The following is a 14841-nucleotide window of genomic DNA, read 5'->3' as shown; positions in this document are numbered from 1 at the left end:
GGAGAAGTGGGCAAAAGTGTGACCCCTGTAAATGTGCAAAAATTGGCCAAAATTGGACATTTAAATACTCATATCTCACTTCCTGTCTATTTTAGGGTACAACTATCAAAGAGGTTTTTGTTCATCTGGATATGCTACAGGTGCCACACAATTTTCATAGCCGTAGTACAATCGTAGCGGGACAGGGATCCGTTTAAGCTATGTAGGTGGCGCTACAGAGCCATTTTTCTGTTATCATGTATGGCGACTTTAAAATATCAAATTTTTCGCCAGACCCGATCTGCGTGTAAAGTTTGGTGAGTTTTCGTTCATGTTTAGTGCCTCAAAAATGTGGTTGTTTGCGGAAAAGAATAATAACAAAGAAAAAGAAGAAGAAGAAGAAGAAGAATAATAACTAGAGCTGCGAGCAGCTATAAAGGGCCCTCGCAACCCGGGCCACGTTGGGTTATATGCAAGTCGGGGGACTTGCACGTTGGGGTACTGTTAAATAGACAAGGACCATGGAAAATAGAAATGCATTTGCCGTGCCTTGTGTGTAAAAAGGTGCAGTAAAAGGCCAAAAAGGATGCACAATTCCCAAAATAAATTCAAAAGTGTGGACTTTCTGATGTGTGTGCAAAGTTTCATGAAAAGTCGCTCGTTTGATATTCAAAACCAGCATCTGTTTATTTGAAAACATTGCATGGCACAGAGATGGTGTGTGATCAAATAAAAAGCTTTTTGATGACTCTTAATGTGGTGTCGCTGTGCAACACAAATGTATTCATGACATAGTGAAGTATTGTGACAGTTTTGTAGGGTCCAGCAAACAGTAAATGTGTGACAGTTATTCAAGAAAAAATGTAGCTTTGAAGCAGGCTAACCAATGACATCATCTAAAGGGGAAAAAAGCACATGAGCAAGCATAGGTATAAGTAGAGGAGAAAAAGAGATGAAAGAAGTGCGAGAGATGGAACAGGAGAGGAATGCAGCTGTTTATGTATAGCTGTTGTAACAGGACAGATTAAATAACACTTTAACCTGGGGTTAACAGCGCCCTAGGACAGATAAACTCTTTAGTGTAAAATTTTTCTTGGACAGATGAATCCCTTGGGGTCAAAGAGTTTGGGTTAGCACATAGTCTGTCTTAGGATAATGTAACCTCCATGGATGAATTAGTCCTAGGACGCTTTGACCTGCGGGCTAAAACTTCAGGGGGGTTAACCTGTCCTGTTATATTGTGATCATCGTCTTCGTGCATGTCCTCAGTGGCTTCTTCTGTCTGTGTGGCAGCATTTGATACATCTGTAGAACAAAAAAGAATGAAGAATCATGTTAGATCTGTGAAGTTTGGTTGTCTTAGGTGTAGTTTACAGAACAGTCGTGTGCATATTTTTAGCATGGTAGTGTCTTAATACAAATGCATATTATGTAATGCACTGTATATGGATATTACAGACGTAATATTTGACGGTGATCTTATATTCATAGTTTTTGCCCGTTAATAAATAATATAGCTAGTAAGTAATAAGACACGCAAAAATGGTATAGTTGAATCCTCTGGGTCAAAAAGCAATGTTTTAGGATTGTGTGATGAAATGATGAATAAAAGTAAGGATACGACAGGTACATAAATGGTTATGTAAGTGTAAAATTTGGCATGGTGTGTCCAGATACATGCAGGATAAGTATAAAATATTATGGTGTGTGATTGATTTTTTCTTAGTAAAAATTAGTATTGTAAAGGTCAAGTCACAGTATGTCCCAAAAAATTTAAAAAAAAAATCTATGGTATAGAAACATCATAATCAGGGGCAAAGACATAAACATAATAATAGTAATTAATAATGATAGAATTTAAATACAATCTTTTCCATGAATATGTCAGTTATTTTGAGAAGATACAGAAAAAAAAGAACTTTGAAGTGTCTATCAGTGGATGAAAGAGGGCAAGATCACAGCATAGCTACATGATATCAGTCACATTTGAAAGTAATCAAGTGTAGTATGTATTCACATTATATACATTGAGAAATTGCGGCTCAATAATCAGTCAGTGTTTTAGTTAACAGTCCAATGTTACCTTCAAGATATTCCTAACAGAAAAAAAGGAACGTGCATTAACAAAAAAATGTAAAAATGTCCATTGTCAAACATGTCATTCATTATACACAATGTGTAGGATGGGGATGCTTGCTGTGTTAGTGTTTGTGTGTCTTCCATGTCATATAGCTTACCATCACGGACAAATGCATCACATGCATCCTTTATATCCAATGCAGTCTGGAGTTCTTTCACAAGCTTGGTTTTGAAGTCTATCTGTTTTTCAAGTGCTCGATTGACTCGAGTCACATGGACTAGTTGGTTCATTTGGGAATGAAGATCAAGGCTGCGCTGGTATAAGTCGTTGCGACTGGAAGCATGATCAATGCATGCATACTGTAATGACAAAGCATTCAATGAAAATCAGTCATGTTAGATTCCATGATTCTAAATAGCAGAGGTAACGTGTTGGTGCAAAACGTTGTGGTCGTGTTGCATGTTACTCAATGGCTGTGTGTGTCAAAACGAGTTTATTTGAAAGAATATACAAATATATACACACGGACATATATATTTATACAGTATAACAGTACCGCATGTATTGGTTTTAAGGAAAGAGTTGAAAAGCAGTGTTCAGAAAAAAGCATAAGACGCACAAAGTACCATTTCACTACATGTAATAAGTTGTCAAGTAGACATGTGAATTAAGTGGTTAAGATAGTGGCTACTGTGCAAGTAAGCTTCAATTGTCTCTAAAAGGTTAGCATATGTGTTCTACATGATATCAATGGCTAGACGTGCTCGTGGAGAAACATTACAAACAGAAAAACACACTAAAGGTGCCTTTAACAAACCTGTTAATAAATGAGAACTTAATACATATATGTATGGCATACTGTATATGATTGAGAAAGTTGTCCTGTTTAGTTTATGTATTGTATACTTACGGAAAAAAGTTGGCAATCTTTGCGTATGGAGATGATTAGAGGGTCTTTATCAAAAGAGAATTTGCTTGTTGATTTGTTCATGTTCTGTAGAAAAGCAAAGGAGTAGAAATAAATACAGTATCATACTTCATAAACATACAAGAAATTTGTAGCTGTATTAACCATTGTTGGTATTTGAAGTGATAATTTAGGAATAGAAGTGTAGTGATTGCAGAATTTATAGAGTGCTTACCTTGTATGACTTTGTAGATGGAAATGTCTTTTGTTGAAAGAGCTCTTTGTTGTCTACTATATATGCAAGGACAAGCATAAGTAGGTGTGGTTATGAAGTACTTGACCATTGAAATAAAGCAGTGGTATCAAATGTATGGACCGTGGTTTGGCTCAGGCCTGCAAAGGGGTTTAATGTGGCACAAGAGATAATCTTGTAAGGTACAAAAAATAATAATAATATAATAGGTATGCCTCTGAGTTTTCACAAATCTAGGTCAAGTCAAGTCATCTTTAGTTATTTTGCGCTTGAATCATCCAATCGGAAATGCTCCATAAAAAATGTATAGAGGGCGCTATTTATTGCAAATTGCACAATAAATCTCTAAAAATTCATGTTCATGACAAGTCTGATGTGTTTGCAAAGTTTCATGAGTTTTCACACATGTATAGATAAAAAAACAAAGCAGCACTTTACTTGGCAAACAATGCATCGCTATAGCAGCAGCGTGCGACAAAATAAAAAACTTTCGATAACTTTGCAACTTACACATCTTAAGATGAAACACACCAAGTTTGAAGACGGTCGGATGAACTTTGTACGAGGAGTTCGTTAAAATATGACCCCTGAAAAAGGCCACAAAAAATGGCAACAAATCCCATCGTAAATCAAAATGGCGGACTTCCTGTTTTGTTTAGCACATGGTTCCAAGAGACTTTTTTGTACATCGTGGGCTCTTATGTATGCCTGCAAATTATCATAGCGCTAGGTGAAACGTACAACCGGGAATGCTTCGTTAAAGAGGAGTTTTCTAGCTCAAAATGTGATGCCCGGCCCCTGGGGGACTTCCTGTTGGGTTTAGCACATGGCACCAAGAGACTTTTTTGTACATTGTGGGCTGTTACATATGTCTACAAATTTTTGTAGCTCTAGCTGCTTCGTACAACTGGGAATGCTTCATTAAGAATGATTTTTTTTCCTTTGCAAAAAGTGCATGCCACGACAACAGCGTGCGACGAAATAAAGAGCTTTCAATAACTTTTCATCCTCAACATCTTAAGATGAGTCACACCAAGTTTGAAGATGATCGGATAAACTCTGTAGGAGGAGTTCGTTAAAATAAGACCCCTACGAAATGGCCCAAAAAATGGCAACACATTCCAAAGTAAATCAAAATGGCGGACGTCCTGTTAGGTTTAGCATATGGTTAAAAAAAGAGTTTTTTGTACTTCGAGGGCTGTTATATACCTCTACAAATTTTGGTAACTCTAGGTGAAACGTACAGCCGGGTATGCTTTGTTAAAGAGGAGTTTTTTAGCTCAAAATGTGATGCCCGGCCCCTGGGGGACTTCCTGTTGGGTTTAGCACAGGGCACCAAGAGACTTTTTTGTACATCTTGGGCTGTTACATATGTCTACAAATTTTCGTAGCTCTAGCTGCTTCGTACAAATGGGAATGCTTCTTTAAGGATATTTTTTTTCCTTTAAAAACAGTGCATGCCATGACAACAGTGTGCGACGAAATACAAAGTTTTCAATAACTTTTCATCTTCAACATCTTAAGATGAATCACACCAAGTTTGAAGATGATCGGATAAACACTGTAGGAGGAGTTCGTTAAAATAAGACCCCAATGAAATGGCCAAAAAAATGGCAACACGTTCCAAAATAAATCAAAATGGTGGACTTCCTTTTAGGTTTAGCATATGGTTCAAAAAGAGTTTTTTGTAGGTCATAGCCTGTTACATATGTGTACCAATTTTCGTAGCTCTAGATTAAACGTACAACCGGCAATGCTTCGTGAAGTAAGAATTTTTAAACTCTAAATTTGATGCGCCGCCGCCGTCATATAGTATATCAAAAACTTTTCATTTTTCACAATGATGTTGTCCCAGGTGTTGAGATGGTACATCCCAAGTTTGAAGTCAATCGGGTTAACCGTGTAGGAGAAGCGGGCAAAAGTATGACCCCTGTAAATGTGCAAAAATTGGCAAAAATTGGACATTTAAATACTCATACCTCACTTTCTGTCTATTTTAGGGTACACACTTCAAAGAGGTTTTTGTTCATTTGGGATGTGCTACAGGTGCCACACAATTTTCATAGCCGTCGGACAATCGTAGCGGGACAGGGATCCGTTTAACCTATGTAGGGGGCGCTAAGGAGCCATTTTTCTGTTATCATGTATGGCGACTTTAAAATATAAAATTTTTCGCCAGGCCTGATGTGCGTGTAAAGTTTGGTGAGTTTTCGTTCACGTTCAGTGTCTCAAAAATGCGATTGTTTGCGGAGAAGAAAAAGAAGAATAATAAGAAGAATTCCTACAAAAACAATAGTACAACTAGAGCTGCGAGCAGCTATAAAGGGCCCTCGCAGCCCGGGCCACGTTGGGGTCCTTGCACGTTGGGGTACTTGCACGTTAGGGTACTGGCACGTTGGGGTACTGGCATATTGGAAGCAAAATTTCTTTGAAAATGGCATAATAAACGTTTACATGTAGAATATTTTTTTTGCCAGTGTCTGTCAAGCTCAACGGATTTTGGTGATTGTTAAGACCTGCAAAAATCAGCGTCCTTATTTATTTTTAGGCAATGAGTTGCCCTGATTGGTATTTTTTTGTAAAAGTGTATATACACATCATCGCTCGTTGTACTCATTGCACAATGTTACTTTTATTGTCCAAAGGGGCAATCAAAAATGAATAAAACAAAATGGAAACGTACATACGTTTGGATCGGTGTGAAGCCAGTGAACAATTTGAGTGGTGGAAACTAAAAGAATATTCATAAATGACTTAGTTATCACACTTAGAATGAGTGTACATTTTTTGTACAAAATACCGTATGTGGGGTATTTTTTTTTCATGCCTCAAGGGCTAGGTGGCGCTGCATATATAACTGAATGTTGTCATAGAGATAACTTCAGGCCTTGACGATAAACATACATGTCAAGTTTGTGATTTTTTGGAGCATGTACCGGGGAGTTATCAAGCATATCCTTTTTCATTGCGAAACACAAATTTTGATGCCCCGCCTAAATCATATAGTATTTCGAAAAGTCAAAATTTTTCCCCCTGTCGTTGGCTCAGGTCTTGACATGGTCCAGGCCAAGTCTTAACTCAGTCGGATGAAACGTGTAGGAGAGGTGGGCAAAAGTCTGCCCCCTGTGAATGTGCAAAAATCGTCAAAAATGGGACATTCAAAAATTCGTAGCTCACTTCCTGTTCATTTTAGCATATGGGTACAAGAGACTTTTTTGTAGGTCTTGGGCTCCCTCATACACCTGAAAATATTCGTCGTTCTTGCTTAAACGTACAACCGGGGCTGCTTCGTTAAAAAATTCGAGGGGGCGCTATTGAGTCATTTTTGTAAAAATAGCACAATCAACAATAAAATATTGCTCATTTTACCAGGCCAGATGTGTGTGCCAAGTTTCAGGAGTTTCTGTGCATGTTTAGACCCTCAAAACTGGCGTTGTTTTCTTGGCGAACAGCGCTTAGCCACGCCCACAGCAATTCGCGAAAACTCACAAACTTCGTGTTGTGACATCATGAAGGCCGAAACCCTCATCTGAGCAAATATGAGGTAGGTCCAGTTAACGTGTTTGGAGAAAAACGTAGAAGAAAATTCGTAAGAAAAAAAATTGCCACTAGGTGGCGCTATCAGTTAGATGAAATGTAAGTTAGTAGATGTATTTAGAGCTGGACTCTCATCAAATATGTGAAATTTTGAGAAGATAGGATCATCTCGGTCAAGTTAATGCAGCTTTTATTGTCACGAAAAATCTTCAGACTTTGCGTCACCGTAGCGGCCACGCCCTTTGGCGAAAAGTTACAATATTCGGTGTGGGGAATCATCAACATCTTAAGGCTTTTCTGACCAATTTTCAACTGGATCCCTTCAACGAGCTCAGCACAGTAGCTAAAAACGTAAAGTATGACATTTATTGTAACCACTAGGTGGCGCTATATGTATAACTGAATTTTGTCATATAGATGTTTTCAGGCCGTGACTATTACGTTGCCTGAGAAGTTTGAGATTTTTTGGAGCTTGTACATGGGAGTTATTCAGCATTTGCTCTTTCTGGACAAATGAAATTTTAAAGGCAATATTTGATGCCCCGCCCCCGTCATATAGTATTTCGAAAAGGCAAGACTTTTTGCCCAGCTGTTCTCTTAGGTCTTGAGATGATAAATACCAAGTTTGAAGTCAATGGGATGAAAAATGTTTGCATAGGGGGAAAAAGCATGACCACACTGAATGTGCCAAAATAGGCCAAAATTGGACATTAAAAAATTCATAGCTCACTTCCTGTACATTTTAGCTACATGGTCCCAATAGACTTTTTTGTGCGTCTCGGGGTGCTACACGTGCCTGCCAATTTTCGTTGCTCTAGCTCAAACGTGCCGGGCTTGGTTTTTATTTTTCTACGCTAGGGGGCGCTATCGAGTCGCATTGTTATGACGACTTAATAATATCAAATTTTTCGCCGGGCCTGAGGAGTGTGCAAAGTTCGGTGAGTTTTCGTGAATGTTTAGGTACCCAAAATCGCGACCGTTTGCGGAGAATAAAGAAGAAGAAGAAGAAGAAGAAGAAGAATAACTAGAGCTGCGAGCAGCTATAAAGGGCCCTCGCAGCCCGGGCCACATTGGGGTCCTTGCACGTTGGGGTACTTGCACGTTGGGGTACTGGCACGTTGGGGTACTGGCATATTGGAAGCAAAATTTCTTTGAAAATGGCATAATAAACGTTTACATGTAGAATATTTTTTTGCCAGTGTGTGTGTCAAGCTCAACGGGTTTTGGTGATTGTTAAGACCTGCAAAAATCAGCGTCCTTTTTTATTTTTAGGCAATGAGTTGCCCTGATTGGTATTTTTTTGTAAAAGTGTATATACACATCATCGCTCGTTGTACTCATTGCACAATGTTACTTTTATTGTCCAAAGGGGCAATCAAAAATGAATAAAACAAAATGGAAACGTACATACGTTTGGATCGGTGTGAAGCCAGTGAACAATTTGAGTGGTGGAAACTAAAAGAATATTCATAAATGACTTAGTTATCACACTTAGAATGAGTGTACATTTTTTGTACAAAATACCGTATGTGGGGTATTTTTTTTATTTTTTATATAAGCCTCAAGGGCTAGGTGGCGCTGTATTTATAACTGAATGTTGTCATAGAGATACCTTCAGGCCTTGATTATAAGCATACATGTCAAGTGTGGGATTTTTTTTTTGAGCATGTACCGTGGAGTTATTAAGCATATCCTTCATTCACGATATTGCCTTTAATGTCCATAGAGGCTATCAAAAATAAATAAAAATATATATATGTTTGGATAAGTCTGATGCCAGTGAACATTTTGAGTGGTGGAAACTAAAAAAATATTCATAAATGACTTAGTTATCACACTTAGAATGAGTGTACATTTTTTGTACAAAATACCGTATGTGGGGTATTTTTTTTTCATGCCTCAAGGGCTAGGTGGCGCTGCATATATAACTGAATGTTGTCATAGAGATAACTTCAGGCCTTGACGATAAACATACATGTCAAGTTTGGGATTTTTTGGAGCATGTACCGGGGAGTTATCAAGCATATCCTTTTTCATTGTGAAACACAAATTTTGATGCCCCGCCCTCATCATATAGTATTTCGAAAAGTCAAAATTTTTCCCCCTGTCGTTGGCTCAGGTCTTGACATGGTCCAGGCCAAGTCTTAACTCAGTCGGATGAAACGTGTAGGAGAAGTGGGCAAAAGTCTGCCCCCTGTGAATGTGCAAAAATCGTCAAAAATGGGACATTAAAAAATTCGTAGCTCACTTCCTGTTCATTTTAGCATATGGGTACAAGAGACTTTTTTGTAGGTCTTGGGCTCCCTCATACACCTAAAAATATTCGGCGTTTTTGCTTAAACGTACAACCGGGGCTGCTTCGTTAAAAATTTCGAGGGGGCGCTATTGAGTCATTTTTGTAAAAATAGCACAATCAACAATAAAATATTGCTCATTTTACCAGGCCAGATGTGTGTGCCAAGTTTCAGGAGTTTCTGTGCATGTTTAGACCCTCAAAACGGGCGTTGTTTTCTTGGCGAACAGCGCTTAGCCACGCCTACAGCAATTCGCGAAAACTTACAAACTTCGTGTAGTGACATCATGAAGGCCGAAACCCTCATCTGAGCAAATATGAGGTAGGTCCAGTTAACGTGTTTGGAGAAAAACATTGAAGAAAATTCGTAAGAAAAAAAATTGCCACTAGGTGGCGCTATCAGTTAGATGAAATGTAAGTTAGTAGATGTCTTTAGAGCTGGACTCTCATCAAATGTGTGAAATTTTGAGAAGATAGGATCATCTCGGTCAAGTTAATGCAGCTTTTATTGTCACGAAAAATCTTCAGACTTTGCGTCACCGTAGCGGCCACGCCCTTTGGCGAAAAGTTACAATATTCGGTGTGGGGCATGATCAACATCTTAAGGCTTTTCTGACCAATTTTCAAATGGATCCCTTCAACAAGCTCAGCACAGTAGCTAAAAACGTAAAGTATGACATTTATTGTAACCACTAGGTGGCGCTATATGTATAACTGAATTTTGTCATATAGATGTTTTCAGGCTGTGACTATTACGTTGCCTGAGAAGTTTGAGATTTTTTGGAGCTTGAACATGGGAGTTATTAAGCATTTGCTCTTTCTGGACAAATGAAATTTTAAAGGCAATATTTGATGCTCCGCCCCCGTCGTATAGTATTTCGAAAAGGCAAGATGTTTTGCCCAGCTGTTCTCTTAGGTCTTGAGATGATAAATGCCAAGTTTGAAGTCAATTGGATGAAAAATGTTTGCAAAGGGGGAAAAAGCATGACCACAGTGAATGTGCCAAAATAGGCCAAAATTGGACATTAAAAAATTCATAGCTCACTTCCTGTACATTTTAGCTACATGGTCCCAATAGACTTTTTTGTGCGTCTCGGGGTGCTACACGTGCCTGCCAATTTTCGTTGCTCTAGCTCAAACGTGTCGGGCTTGGTTTTTATTTTTCTACGCTAGGGGGCGCTATAGAGTCGCGTTGTTATAACGACTTCATAATATCAAATTTTTCGCCGGACCTGAGGAGTGTGCAAAGTTTGGTGAGTTTTCGTGAATATTTAGGTACCCAAAATCGCGATTGTTTGCGGAGAATAAAGAAGAAGAATAATAATAACTAGAGCTGCGAGCAGCTATAAAGGGCCCTCGCAGCCCGGGCCACGTTGGGGTCCTTGCACGTTGGGGTACTTGCACGTTGGGGTACTGGCACGTTGGGGTACTGGCATATTGGAAGCAAAATTTCTTTGAAAATGGCATAATAAACGTTTACATGTAGAATATTTTTTTTGCCAGTGTCTGTCAAGCTCAACGGATTTTGGTGATTGTTAAGACCTGCAAAAATCAGCGTCCTTATTTATTTTTAGGCAATGAGTTGCCCTGATTGGTATTTTTTTGTAAAAGTGTATATACACATCATCGCTCGTTGTACTCATTGCACAATGTTTACTTTTATTGTCCAAAGGGGCAATCAAAAATGAATAAAACAAAATGGAAACGTACATACGTTTGGATCGGTGTGAAGCCAGTGAACAATTTGAGTGGTGGAAACTAAAAGAATATTCATAAATGACTTAGTTATCACACTTAGAATGAGTGTACATTTTTTGTACAAAATACCGTATGTGGGGTATTTTTTTAATTTTTTTTATATAAGCCTCAACGGCTAGGTGGCGCTGTATTTATAACTGAATGTTGTCATAGAGATACCTTCAGGCCTTGATTATAAGCATACATGTCAAGTGTGGGATTTTTTTTGGAGCATGTACCGTGGAGTTATTAAGCATATCCTTCATTCACGATATTGCTTTTAATGTCCATAGAGGCTATCAAAAATAAATAAAAATATATATATGTTTGGATAAGTCTGATGCCAGTGAACATTTTGAGTGGTGGAAACTAAAAAAATATTCATAAATGACTTAGTTATCACACTTAGAATGAGTGTACATTTTTTGTACAAAAAACCGTATGTGGGGTATTTTTTTTTCATGCCTCAAGGACTAGGTGGCGCTGCATATATAACTGAATGTTGTCATAGAGATAACTTCAGGCCTTGACGATAAACATACATGTCAAGTTTGGGATTTTTTGGAGCATGTACCGGGGAGTTATCAAGCATATCCTTTTTCATTGTGAAACACAAATTTTGATGCCCCGCCCTCATCATATAGTATTTCGAAAAGTCAAAATTTTTCCCCCTGTCGTTGGCTCAGGTCTTGACATGGTCCAGGCCAAGTCTTAACTCAGTCGGATGAAACGTGTAGGAGAAGTGGGCAAAAGTCTGCCCCCTGTGAATGTGCAAAAATCGTCAAAAATGGGACATTCAAAAATTCGTAGCTCACTTCCTGTTCATTTTAGCATATGGGTACAAGAGACGTTTTTGTAGGTCTTGGGCTCCCTCATACACTTAAAAATATTCGGCGTTGTAGCTTAAACGTACAACCGGGGCTGCTTCGTTAAAAATTTCGAGGGGGCGCTATTGAGTCATTTTTGTAAAAATAGCACAATCAACAATAAAATATTGCTCATTTTACCAGGCCAGATGTGTGTGCCAAGTTTCAGGAGTTTCTGTGCATGTTTAGACCCTCAAAACTGGCGTTGTTTTCTTGGCGAACAGCGCTTAGCCACGCCTACAGCAATTCGCGAAAACTCACAAACTTCGTGTTGTGACATCATGAAGGCCGAAACCCTCCTCTGAGCAAATATGAGGTAGGTCCAGTTAACGTGTTTGGAGAAAAACGTAGAAGAAAATTCGTAAGAAAAAAAATTGCCACTAGGTGGCGCTATCAGTTAGATGAAATGTAAGTTAGTAGATGTCTTTAGAGCTGGACTCTCATCAAATGTGTGAAATTTTGAGAAGATAGGATCATCTCGGTCAAGTTAATGCAGCTTTTATTTTCACGAAAAATCTTCAGATTTTGCGTCACCGTAGCGGCCACGCCCTTTGATGAAAAGTTACAATATTCGGTGTGGGGCATGATCAACATCTTAAGGCTTTTCTGACCAATTTTCAAATGGATCCCTTCAACAAGCTCAGCACAGTAGCTAAAAACGTAAAGTATGACATTTATTGTAACCACTAGGTGGCGCTATATGTATAACTGAATTTTGTCATATAGATGTTTTCAGGCTGTGACTATTACGTTGCCTGAGAAGTTTGAGATTTTTTGGAGCTTCAACATGGGAGTTATTAAGCATTTGCTCTTTCTGGACAAATGAAATTTTAAAGGCAATATTTGATGCTCCGCCCCCGTCGTATAGTATTTCGAAAAGGCAAGATGTTTTGCCCAGCTGTTCTCTTAGGTCTTGAGATGATAAATGCCAAGTTTTGAAGTCAATTGGATGAAAAATGTTTGCAAAGGGGGAAAAAGCATGACCACAGTGAATGTGCCAAAATAGGCCAAAATTGGACATTAAAAAATTCATAGCTCACTTCCTGTACATTTTAGCTACATGGTCCCAATAGACTTTTTTGTGCGTCTCGGGGTGCTACACGTGCCTGCCAATTTTCGTTGCTCTAGCTCAAACCTGTCGGGCTTGGTTTTTATTTTTCTACGCTAGGGGGCGCTATAGAGCCGCGTTGTTATAACGACTTCATAATATCAAATTTTTCGCCGGACCTGAGGAGTGTGCAAAGTTTGGTGAGTTTTCGTGAATATTTAGGTACCCAAAATCACGATTGTTTGCGGAGAATAAAGAAGAAGAAGAAGAAGAAGAAGAAGAAGAATAACTAGAGCTGCGAGCAGCTATAAAGGGCCCTCGCAGCCCGGGCCACGTTGGGGTCCTTGCACGTTGGGGTACTGGCACGTTGGGGTACTGGCATATTGGAAGCAAAATTTCTTTGAAAATGGCATAATAAACGTTTACATGTAGAATATTTTTTTGCCAGTGTGTGTGTCAAGCTCAACGGGTTTTGGTGATTCTTAAGACCTGCAAAAATCAGCGTCCTTTTTTATTTTTAGGCAATGAGTTGCCCTGATTGGTATTTTTTGTAAAAGTGTATATGCACATCATCGCTCATTGTACTCATTGCACAATGTTACTTTTATTGTCCAAAGGGGCAATCAAAAATGAATAAAACAAAATGGAAACGTACATACGTTTGGATCGGTGTGAAGCCAGTGAACAATTTGAGTGGTGGAAACTAAAAGAATATTCATAAATGACTTAGTTATCACACTTAGAATGAGTGTACATTTTTTGTACAAAATACCGTATGTGGGGTATTTTTCTTTTTTTTAATATAAGCCTCAAGGGCTAGGTGGCGCTGTATTTATAACTGAATGTTGTCATAGAGATACCTTCAGGTCTTGATTATAAGCATACATGTCAAGTGTGGGATTTTTTTTGGAGCATGTACCGTGGAGTTATTAAGCATATCCTTCATTCACGATATTGCTTTTAATGTCCATAGAGGCTATCAAAAATAAATAAAAATATATATATGTTTGGATAAGTCTGATGCCAGTGAACATTTTGAGTGGTGGAAACTAAAAGAATATTCATAAATGACTTAGTTATCACACTTAGAATGAGTGTACATTTTTTGTACAAAATACCGTATGTGGGGTATTTTTTTTTCATGCCTCAAGGGCTAGGTGGCGCTACATATATAACTGAATGTTGTCATAGAGATAACTTCAGGCCTTGACGATAAACATACATGTCAAGTTTGGGATTTTTTGGAGCATGTACCGGGGAGTTATCAAGCATATCCTTTTTCATTGCGAAACACAAATTTTGATGCCCCGCCCTCATCATATAGTATTTCGAAAAGTCAAAATTTTTCCCCCTGTCGTTGGCTCAGGTCTTGACATGGTCCAGGCCAAGTCTTAACTCAGTCGGATGAAACGTGTAGGAGAAGTGGGCAAAAGTCTGCCCCCTGTGAATGTGCAAAAATCGAAAAAAATGGGACATTCAAAAATTCGTAGCTCACTTCCTGTTCATTTTAGCATATGGGTACAGGAGACTTTTTTGTAGGTCTTGGGCTCCCTCATACACCTAAGAATTTTCGTAGATCTTGCTTAAACGTACAACCGGGGCTGCTTCATTAAAAATTCCTAGGGGGCGCTATTGAGTTATTTTTGTAAAAATAGCACAATCAACAATAAAATATTGTTCATTTTACCAGGCCAGATGTGTGTGCCAAGTTTCATGAGTTTCTGCGCATGTTTAGACCCTCAAAACTGGCGTTGTTTTCTTGGCGAACAGCGCTTAGCCACGCCCACAGCAATTCGCGAAAACTCACAAACTTCGTGTTGTGACATCATGAAGGCCGAAACCCTCATCTGAGCCAATATGAGGTAGGTCCAGTTAACGTGTTTGGAGAAAAACGTAGAAGAAAATTCGTAAGAAAAAAATATGCCACTAGGTGGCGCTATCAGTTAGATGAAATATAAGTTTGTAGATGTCTTTAGGGCTGGACTCTCATCAAATGTGTGGAATTTTGAGAAGATAGGATCATCTCGGTCAAGTTAATGCAGCTTTTCTTGTCACGAAAAATCTTCAGACTTTGCGTCACCGTAGCGGCCACACCCTTTGGCGAAAAGTTACAATATTCGGTGTGGGGCATCATCAACATC

General features: G+C 38.7%; 2 protein-coding genes across 2 annotated transcripts in view; one reads left to right on the top strand and one right to left on the bottom strand.

Annotated features, from left to right (window-relative positions):
- The window catches only part of pde3b (phosphodiesterase 3B), a 171627-nt gene that overhangs the window by 121749 nt on the left and 35037 nt on the right, over nucleotides 1-14841 (top strand). The window lies entirely within an intron of this gene.
- On the bottom strand, nucleotides 606-5119 carry LOC144017079 (uncharacterized). Its single transcript, XM_077518332.1, has 5 exons — nucleotides 5059-5119; nucleotides 3202-3359; nucleotides 2970-3053; nucleotides 2217-2418; nucleotides 606-1284 (listed from the first exon to the last, which is right to left on the bottom strand). The coding sequence occupies exons 2-5, from the start codon at nucleotides 3277-3279 to the stop codon at nucleotides 1127-1129; spliced, it is 522 nt and encodes a 173-aa protein (XP_077374458.1). The 5' UTR covers nucleotides 3280-3359; nucleotides 5059-5119; the 3' UTR covers nucleotides 606-1126.

The sequence above is a fragment of the Festucalex cinctus genome, chromosome 4, assembly GCF_051991245.1.
Source record: "Festucalex cinctus isolate MCC-2025b chromosome 4, RoL_Fcin_1.0, whole genome shotgun sequence".
In the NCBI taxonomy this organism is placed as follows: Eukaryota; Metazoa; Chordata; class Actinopteri; order Syngnathiformes; family Syngnathidae; genus Festucalex; species Festucalex cinctus.
The sequence above is the reverse complement of the archived record's forward strand: the minus strand, read 5'-3'. Positions and strand labels throughout refer to the sequence as shown.

What these genes read in the sequence shown, in the direction of transcription:
- LOC144017079 (XM_077518332.1), bottom strand. Translation starts at nt 3,279, where the DNA reads ATGCTTGTCCTTGCATATATAGTAGACAACAAAGAGCTCTTTCAACAA. An exon ending in CATCTACAAAGTCATACAAG is followed by an intron (nt 3,054 to 3,201) that starts GTAAGCACTCTA and finishes GCTTTTCTACAG; the next exon opens with AACATGAACAAATCAACAAG. An exon ending in TGATGCATTTGTCCGTGATG is followed by an intron (nt 1,285 to 2,216) that starts GTAAGCTATATG and finishes TTTGTTCTACAG; the next exon opens with ATGTATCAAATGCTGCCACA.